This window comes from Dermacentor silvarum, chromosome 2 (assembly GCF_013339745.2).
Source record: "Dermacentor silvarum isolate Dsil-2018 chromosome 2, BIME_Dsil_1.4, whole genome shotgun sequence".
In the NCBI taxonomy this organism is placed as follows: Eukaryota; Metazoa; Arthropoda; class Arachnida; order Ixodida; family Ixodidae; genus Dermacentor; species Dermacentor silvarum.
Window position 1 is genome coordinate 140850218 of NC_051155.1, and position 9986 is coordinate 140860203.

Genomic DNA, 9986 nt, shown 5'->3' on the forward strand with positions numbered 1-9986 from the left:
TTCAGCAGCAGCAGCCTCAACAGCAGGTTTAGTTTCGACCCGAGCTGCAGTTTCGGCTGCTGGTGCTGCTTCTTCGGTTTGCGCCTCAATTTTCTCAGTCTTTTTGGCTTCTGCTACAGGTTCAACTACATCAACTAAGACTTTGGTCTCCCCAGATATGTCTGCTAAGGAACTAGGTCCGCCTACTGGCTCTTCCACTGTTGCTTTGGTTTCTTCAGGCTTGGCATGTTCCGTAATCGTGATGTCTCCGTCAAGTAGCCCTCCTGTCGCCATTGGGTGAAGGGGGAGCTCTTCCGTAGGTGGCTGAATATCTGCTTTGGCTTCCGGCTCACGTCTTTCTTCAGCAGCAGCAGCCTCAACTGCAGGTTTAGTTTCGACCTGAGCTGCAGTTTCGGCTCCTGGTGCTGCTTCTTCAGTGGGTGCCTGAATTTCCTCAGTCTCTTTGGCTTCTGCTAGAGGTTCAACTACATCAACTAAGACTTTGGTCTCCCCAGATATGTCTGCTAAGGAACTAGGTCCGCCTACTGGCTCTTCCACTGTTGCTTTGGTTTCTTCAGGCTTGGCATGTTCCGTAATCGTTATGTCCCCGTCAAGTAGCCCTCCTGTCGCCATTGGGTGAAGGGGGAGCTCTTCCGTAGGTGGCTGAATATCTGCTTTGGCTTCCGGCTCACGTCTTTCTTCAGCACCAGCAGCCTCAACAGCAGGTTTAGTTTCGACCTGAGCTGCAGTTTCGGCTGCTGGTGCTGCTTCTTCGGTGTGCGCCTGAATTTCCTCAGTCTCTTTGGCTTCTGCTAGAGGTTCAACTACATCAACTAAGACTTTGGTCTCCCCAGATATGTCTGCTAAGGAACTAGGTCCGCCTACTGGCTCTTCCACTGTTGCTTTGGTTTCTTCAGGCTTGGCATGTTCCGTAATCGTGATGTCCCCGTCAAGTAGCCCTCCTGTCGCCATTGGGTGAAGGGGGAGCTCTTCCGTAGGTGGCTGAATATCTGCTTTGGCTTCCGGCTCACGTCTTTCTTCAGCAGCAGCAGCCTCAACAGCAGGTTTAGTTTCGACCTGAGCTGCAGTTTCGGCTGCTGGTGCTGCTTCTTCAGTGGGTGCCTGAATTTCCTCAGTCTTTTTGGCTTCTGCTAGAGGTTCAACTACATCAACTAAGACTTTGTTCTCCCCAGATATGTCTGCTAAGGAACTAGGTCCATCTACCGGCTCTTCCACTGTTGCTTTGGTTTGTTCAGGCTTGGCATGTTCCGTAATCGTGCTGTCCCCTTCAAGTAGCCCGCCTGTCGCCATAGGGTGTGGTGGAAGCTCATCGGAAATTTCATTTGGCTGAATATCTGCTTTGGCTTCTGACCAACCTCTTTCTTCAGCAGCAGCAGCCTCAACAGCAGGTTTAGTTTCGACCTGAGCAGCAGTTTCGGCTTCTGGTGCTGCTTCTTCGGTGTGCGCCTGAATTTCCTCAGTCTTTTTGGCTTCTGCTAGAGGTTCAACTACATCAACTAAGACTTTGGTCTCCCCAGATATGTCTGCTAAGGAACTAGGTCCGCCTACTGGCTCTTCCACTGTTGCTTTGGTTTCTTCAGGTTTGGCATGTTCCGTAATCGTGATGTCCCCGTCAAGTAGCCCTCCTGTCACCATTGGGTGAAGGGGGAGCTCTTCCGTAATTTCAGGTGGCTGAATATCTGCTTTGGCTTCCGGCTCACGGCTTTCTTCAGCAGCAGCCGCCTCAACAGCAGGTTTAGTTTCGACCTGAGCTGCAGTTTCGGTTGCTGGTGCTGCTTCTATGGTGTGCGCCTGAATTTCCTCAGTCTTTTTGGCTTCTGCTAGAGGTTCAACTACATCAACTAAGACTTTGGTCTCCCCAGATATGTCTACTAAGGAACTAGGTCTGCCTACCGGCTCTTCCACTGTTGCTGTGGTTTCTTCAGGCTTGGCATGTTCCGTAATCGTGCTATCCCCGTCAAGTAGCCCTCCTGTCACCATTGGGTGAAGGGGGAGCTCTTCCGTGGGTGGCTGAATATCTGTTTTGTCTTCCGGCTCACCTTTTTCCTCTGCAGCAGTAGCCTCAACAGCTGGTTTAGCTTCGACCTGAGCTGCAGTTTCGACTGCTGGTGCTGCTTCTTCAGTGGGTGCCTGAATTTCCTCAGTCGTTCTGGCTTCTGCTTGAGGAGGTGCGCCCTCTTCCGTAACTCCAGGCGGTGACTGCCAGCCTTCAACCCCCTCCGAGGACTGATTCCTTGCAGAAAGAGGAGGCTTCTGCTCAGCCAACTTTGTCATTGGCATGGCCATGTCCTTCTCCAAAGAGGATGACATTGTTTCGGTTGCATTGGGCAATACATCAGTGATATGCTTTTCTTCTCTGGTGTCAAGTTCCTTCCCAGTGACTTCGTAGCCTTCCTGCTCACCGCGGCTTGGTGATACCGCACTTGCATCCTCAGGAAGTGCGCCCTCTTCTGTAACTACTGGCGTTGACTGCCAGCCTTCCACGCCCTCCGTGGAGTGGTCCTTTGCAGAAAGAGAAGGCTTGTGCTCAGCAGGTTCTGTCCTTAGCAACGTCACATCCTTTTCTGCAGGGGATGACTTCGCTTCGATATCACTCGACAAGACTTCGGTGATTGCTGCAAAAAAAATCTTTTGTCATGCATCGATTTATAAAAAATAGCTTGCCACTCGCTTGATATGGTACAGGAACACAAAATTTTGGGCGTTGTATTTTCTAGTCACATGATATGGAACTGACATAGACCTCATCGTAAAAAAATGGTCTGCTGCGCGTTCTGTGCTATTTAGATGCCGTCATATGTTCCCTCCCACCTCGTGTAATGTTTCAGCTTTATCATTCCTATTTTCGGTCGCATATAAGCTATTGCACCTTAGTATGGGCTACAACAACACAACGTAACATTAACAAGCTGTTGCTACTCGAAATTAAAACTATTCTTTATATTAACAAAGTTCAATATACATCCTACAAAATCATTCTTTCAATAAAACGGGATAATTAACGTCAACGCTATTTATGCGTACCATCTCCTACACCAATGGCATTTTGCAGATAAAACACAAACACACACAATTCCTAAGAAATGTGTCAGCCCTCGTAGCACACCCCAGCACCCGTGTAACAGGAGGATCGGAAAGATAGATAATAAAGCACCGTGGAACAAATTACTTTATGCAAGCCTTGAGCTACAACGTACCCGCGCCATCAAAACAACAGCAGAAGTACGCAAATAGAGATACGGTTTTATCGCGCACGCAATTGTGCGATATCTTTGTCTTTGATAAATTTCATTTGTCTTTTCGATACCTGTAGATTTTGTTTGTGTCCACACATGTTCGGAATGTACTGATCACATGTATACTCATTTCTTGTAAGTTGAACGTGCACATTCTTTATTGTTGCTTTTAATTACTGCTCTTATTACCGTTCAGTTTAACAGTGTAACAGTATACTCGTATATTTCCCTGGCGGTTATATTATTTACGCGTATTGCAATGTGCTCGTAATGCTTATACATGTATGTAGGTTTATTTATGTCCAGGGAAGTGCATATATAGCACGTGTTGTACCATTACGAACAGGTTATTGTTTATATTACGGATGTGTGCACTGCTGCTGTTGCCTGGTGATGGCCCCCTGACCTCGTTAAGCTGTATGCTTACTGCTTTCTTGCCAGGGTGGCCTTCTACACTGTGCTTCGTGCATGTTGTAAATAAATCTTGATTTGACCTGACTTGATATGTTTTACTCTCTGGTGTGCAGTAATTTTCCAGTGCCTTCGTAGCCTTCCTGTTTGGCCTGTTCTGGTGATACTGCACTTGCATCGTCAGGAAGTGCGTTTTCTTACATAACTCCCGACGGTGACTGCCAGCCTTCAACTCCTCCGGATGATTGAGCCTTTGTAGAGAGAGGAGGCTTGTGCTCACCCATTTCTGCGATTGGCAACACCATGTCCTTCTCTCCAAGGGATGACTTCATTTCGGCTGCACAGGGCAAGGCTTCGGCGGTAGGCCATTCTTCTGTGTTCTGTACTTTTCGAGTGCTTTCGTACGCATCCCGCTTGCCATTTTCTGGTGAAACTGCACTTGCATCCTCAGGAAGTGCGTACTATTCTATAACTGCAGGTGGTGACTGCCAGCCTTCGACCCTTCTGGTGACTCATCTTTTCCAGAAAAAGAAGGCTTGTGGTCAACGCCTTCTTTTCTTGGTAACGCCACGTCCTTCTCTCCAGAGGATGGCTTTTTTTCGGCTCCACTGATCAGGGAATTGGTGGTAATTCTTTGTTCTGTCTGTCGTAGTTCTCCAGTGTCTTCATATCCTTCTTGTTGAGCACGTTCCTGTGAAATCGCGCTTGCATTCTCAGAAAGTGCTCCATCTTCGGTGAGTGCAGGAGGCGACTTCCAGCTTTTAATCCTCTCCACGGCAGTGTCTTTGCCAATGCACGCTGACTGCGTTTCGAGTTCTCTCTTTGCTCCGCTTAGGTGGCTTTCCTCCTTTGGAGATCCAGTGCCCTTAATTATGTTAACCTTTTCGTGCAACCCACCAGAAATTACGCTGTGCTCTTGAGTCTTTTGAAGAGTTGTTTGCGATGTACCATGTTCATCGAAGAATCCTGTTAAACTGGCAACGGGGTCTGGTATTCCCTCTGGAAGGAAATCGTCACTTTCTGCTGGTGGAATTGTCTTCTCATGATCCGTTGACACACTAGATGAACGCTCACGCTGTTCAGAATCTTTAGGAAGCGTAGGCTGTGTCTCTCGATCATGGTCTATGGCAAGTGGAGCTTTGCTTTCCGCGGTAGTCTCCTCCGATAAATTTTGATGCTCCAACCTTTCTTCCGATTTCCAATCAGCATGCTTCGCTTCCGCAATCGCTGATTCCTCCGCTGTTTTATGCGTAGGTTCTGCTGTTCTTACAACTGATTGCACCGTGTGATTGTCTACTACCGGGAGGCCATGGTCAATTAAAGCAGCATCAATGGTCTCGTTCGCCGAACCTGCCAGAAGCGCCGGTTGGCTTGATGGTTCGTGCTCTGTGTGCACCCCTCCCAAAACCTCTCTGCTCGTTAACGCTACGAGTTTGGCATCGGACAATACTGCCTCATTGGTGCACGTCCCCAGCGCTTCTGTTTCTGGATACGGCTTTGGAACATGTCGGTCCGCCGCTTGGATCTTATCCTTCTTTGCAGTAGCAACTTCCATACGGCGCTGTTCATTAGCGAGGTAAAATGCCTCATATTTCCCTTCTGCAACTTGGAGCTCTTCGGTCTTTGTAGGCTCTCTTTCACAAATGTGAACTTCTGTTGTGTGTCTGACAGATTTCTCAGTTTCTTGTTTTTTGTGCTCAACAGCGCTGGTCAGCGACATCTTACTACCCTTATTTTGGTCTGCTGGATAAAGTGCAGTTTTAGAGAGCTCTTCTCCCGTCGAAGCAGTAGCGTACTCCTTGATTTGCTCACTGGTGCCTAAATGTGACTGAATATGGACAGTTCTTTCATTTTCTTCTCTCTCGCCCAATTTTCCCTCGTACTCAACGACTTCTGTCTTCGGAGAAACAAAATCTCTCGTAGCTGAGGGCACCTCTGGCGTTGTAGTAGACATTGGTATTTCGGCTTCGACTGGTACTTGTGACCGGTGTGATTCCGTGCTCGTATGTACATGTTCCGTCGAAGGATTGTTTGCAATTGCTCCTCTAGGACTGGACATGCTCTCTGCAGATTCAGGTTCTTTGTTTATGGAGACGGGATCCTTTCTTTCCGAAACGACTTCAGCTTGCGAGTTTGTCGCCGGAATTTCTGCTTCAACCTTTGTTTCTGGCGTGCTTTCCACAGTTGGTAGCGCAGGTCCTACCGGCTGAACTGCATAGGCTTCATGTTCTCGATTCTTACAAATATTACCTTCTGCTGTAGCGTCAATTTGTGTTTCTTTCTCTACCAAGTTTCCTTGGCATTCCACTGCTTGTTTGCTGGCGAGGACGGCTTCCTTTTGTTCCGGTGAAATTCCTTCATGTGCGCTGGCCGTTGCCGGCGCTGCTTCAACTTTCGCTTGTGGAGAACACTTCTCGACGTCAGGCAGATTATGCTCAGCCATGAGAAGAGCTTCTGTTTTGCATCTTTGACCTTCGGCAAGTGGCGCCGATATTTTCATACTTTCACAACTTGATGCTTCTTTCTCCATCAATCGTCTTTTGTATTTCACTTCCTTGTTAGCAGATATTTCTTCTACTTCCGGTCGAACTTCTGCCTCTGTAGTGATGGCCGGTACTCTTTCACTATTAGAGCCTCTTCTCACCTCTTTTTCGCGGTGTTTGAGCTCCGCGTCAGAATTTACGGCATCATTAACCTCTAACACTACTTCTGCCGGTGTGGTCACTGCTGGTATTTCGATCTGGGCATTCGTTCTTGAGGAATACTGTTCCGTATTATGCAGTAAGTGCGCTGCTGTCTGAACAGTATCTTTTTTTCCTTCTTGATCGGCACGAAGTTTATCAGCATTTATTTCTCCTGCCCTGGGTGCTCCTTTCGCCGCTTGTTGCTCGTTGTATTCGACAAGCTCTGTGTTGAAAGAAACAGTATCCTTTCTTAGTGTCACAGCGTCCACCTGTGCAGCAATTACTGTAACATCAACCCCGACGCCTGCTTTTGGTATGAAAGCAGAAAGCAGGCTCCCTGCTTGCTTTCCTTGAATAAACTTTGAAGAGATTTCAGGCACGCCTACACCAGAAGGAGAGCTTGTACCGCCCACGAGCGTGTTGCCAATCAAATCCAGAGCACAAGGGGCAGCTGAACGCAATAGTTCTTCGTTACCAACTTGTTCACGAGTTCGAAGGCGCAGGTCTTCGGTTTCTTCTGGCGCTGGAAACGGCACCAAAGATGTTTGTTATAAAATTATAACGCATCTTTCAGTTTGGGAAGCTATAGATAAAATGTATTGTGGTTGTGGGACGGGTTGAAAAGTTTCTCCGCTGTTTCTAGCTCCTTCAAGGAAACAATGGCGATATATCGTCATGAGAAACTGAAGCGGTTGATTCCGGCTATCCGTTAAATGCACTAGAAACGTCGAGTACCATACGAAGCATTTATATTCTTTACTTACTTGCTTTTCTTCCTTTTGCCGAGTGACCGCCACCATCCTCGCTTGCTTTGAGCTCCTCAAGTTCAGATGGGCGACCTTCTCTCGTGCTATCCGACGGTTGTACTTCAGGGGAATGATGGTGCTCAGATAATATAGCAGGCGGAACACCACCTTCCCTAAACGGCAAACACTGTCCGACTGGCGTAGACGATGACTGTGAGCGGCCACTCTGATCTGTGGCCACGTCAATATCTGTAGTAGGTTCAAAGCCCAGCTCAACTTCCAAAGCATTTTGAGCTGTCACAGGAAAACTTTTCTTGGGGTCGGTTATATCAGCGGTGGCCTGTGAGGACGTAGATGCGCGGTCCAGAGAGACCTGATCTGCATCGTACTGCGGCCCACCAAAAAGAACACCCGCATCAACGAAGAGCGTTTTTACTTCCTCTCCTACCGGTGTTTTTGCGGCATTTTGAGCAGACGTCCACGACAGACAGCGCTTGAGAGAAGACGAGGGGAGCTGAGTCTGTGAGCAAGTGTCAGTCAAAGAGCGCTTTCTAACACTAAATGCAAAATGTGTAGCTCCAGCAGCATCTGTACTAAATACAGCTCTTGCTCCCCTTTCAATTTCGTCGAGGGATTCAGTTTCGCGAAGTTGGCTGGGAGACAATTCTGTTGCCGCGCGCATGTCTGCTGGCTGAATTTTGCTCTGGTCCATCGCTTACATCTTTGGCTGAAGTGAAAGGCAGGGCTTTTGCGATAGATGTGGGTGCTAGTTTTTCAGCAAGAACCCCTGCTACGTCAGCATCTGATGAACAAAGTGCAACCGAAGGACCACCAAAAGCTCCTTTAGCTTCATTTGATGCACTCGCGTGTTCCACCGACATGGTTCTTTCGACGGGGCCTAAGTTTTCAACTGGAATCCCTTCCTTTTCTTCTTTTGCAGACGACATGTACGTTCCTTCCTCTTGCACAGAAATGGGTCCAAACGTCAGAACATCTACTTCTAGCAAACCCCCCGTTACCTTAGGATACAACCACATGAATTCTTCTCGTGCAGAACCTGGAGGAAAAGCCCAACCGTCGGTTTTAATATCTGTAATGACAGCCCGCTCATCCGCAACTGCAGATCGACTATGTGGTATCACGTGTTTGTACCCACTTCCTTCAAAGAAGGCGTCGGTAAATCCTCGTTCAACTTCGAGCAGCCCTCCTGTCGCCATTGGGTTAAGGGGAAGCTCATCCGTAATTTCAAGATGTGCTTTGGATTCCGGCTCGCCTCTTTTTTCTCCAGCAGTAGGCTCACCAGGAAGTTTAGTTTCGACCTGAGGTGCAGTTTCTGCTGCTAGCGCTGCTCCGACAGCGTGAGTTGGAATTTCTTCAGTTTCTCTGGCTCCTGCTTGAAGTACATGTACCTCCTCCAATGCTGCGGTCTCCGCAGATATATTGACTAAGGGACAAGGCACGCCAACTGTCTCGTCAGCTGCTGCTTTCGTTTCTTCCGACTTGACAACTGCCGTAATCCTGCTGTCTCCTTCGAGTAGCCCTCCCGACGCCCTTGGGTCAAGGGAGAGCTCGTCCATAATTTCAGGTGGCCGAAGATCTGCTTTGGCTTCCGGCTCACCTCTTTCTTCTGCAGCGGTAGCCTCAACAGCAGGTTTAGTTTCGACCTGAGCTGCAGTTTCGGCTGCTGGTGCTGCTCCTTCGGTGTGGGTCTGAATTTCCTCAGTCGTTTTGGCTTCTGCTTGAGGTTCAACTACTTCAACTAAGGCTTTGGTATCCTCAGATATATCGTTTAAGAGACAAGGTCCGGCAACTGGCCCGTCTACTGTTGCTTTGGTTTCTTCAGGCTTCGCATGTTCCGTAGTCATGCTATCCCCTTCAATTAGCCCTGCTGTCGTCCTTGGTTGAAGGGAAAGGTCATCAGTAATTTCAGGTGGCTGAATATCTGGTTTGGCTTCCGGCTCACCTTTTTCTTCTGCAGCAGCAGCCTCAACAGCAGGTTTAGTTTCGACCTGAGCTGCAGTTTCGGCTGCTGGTACTGCTTCTTCAGTATGTGCTTGATCTTTCTCAGTCGCTTTGGCTTCTGCTTGAAGTTCAGCTACTTCAACTAAGGTTCTGTTCTCAGATATATCGGCTAAGGGACTAGGTGCGCCAACTGGCCCTTCCGCTGTTGCTTTGCCTTCTTCAGGCTTGGCATGTTCCGTAATCGTGCTGTCCCCTTCAAGTAGCCCTCCCGTCGCCATTGGGTGAACGGGAAGCTCATCCGTAATTTCAGGTGGCTCAATAATTGCATTCGCTACCGCCTCACCTCTTTCTTCTGCAGCAGTGACCTCAACAAGAGGTTTACTTTCGACCTGAGCTGCGGTTTCGGCTGCTGGTGCTGCTTCTTCAGTGTGTGCATGCATTTCGTTCGTTGTTTTGGCTTCTGCTTGAGGTTCAGCTATTTCAACTAAGGTTCTGTTCTCCTCAGATATATCGGCTAAGGCACAAGGTGCGCCAACTGGCCCTTCCGCTGTTGCTTTGCCTTCTTCAGGCTTGGCATGTTCCGTAATCGTGCTGTCCCCTTCAAGTAGCCCTCCCGTCGCCATTGGGTGAACGGGAAGCTCATTCGTAATTTCAGGTGGCTGAATAACTGCTTTCGCTTCCGCCTCACCTCTTTCTTCTGCAGCAGTAGCCTCAACAATAGGTTTACTTTCGACCTGAGCAGCGGTTTCGGCTGCTGGTGCTGCTTCTTCAGTGGGTGCCTGAATTTTCTCAGTCGTCTTGGTTTCTGCTTGAGGTTCAACTACTTCAACTAAGGCTTTGGTATCCTCAGACATATCGGTTAGGGGACACGTTCCTACAACTGGCCCTTCCACTGTTGCTTTGGTTTCTTCGGGCTTCGCATGTTCTGTAGTCATGATGTCTCCTTC

General features: G+C 48.5%; 1 protein-coding gene across 1 annotated transcript; it reads right to left on the reverse strand.

Annotated features, from left to right (window-relative positions):
- Positions 1 to 681: 681 nt before the first annotated feature.
- Positions 682 to 8714, reverse strand: LOC125943544 (fibrous sheath CABYR-binding protein-like; the record flags this gene model as incomplete). The annotated part of the gene is made up of 2 exons (XM_049662921.1): positions 7096 to 8714; positions 682 to 2615 (listed from the first exon to the last, which is right to left on the reverse strand). Coding segments are annotated over exons 1-2 (2628 nt in total), but the record flags the coding sequence as incomplete, so codon positions are not given.
- Between the last annotated feature and the right edge of the window lie 1272 nt (positions 8715 to 9986).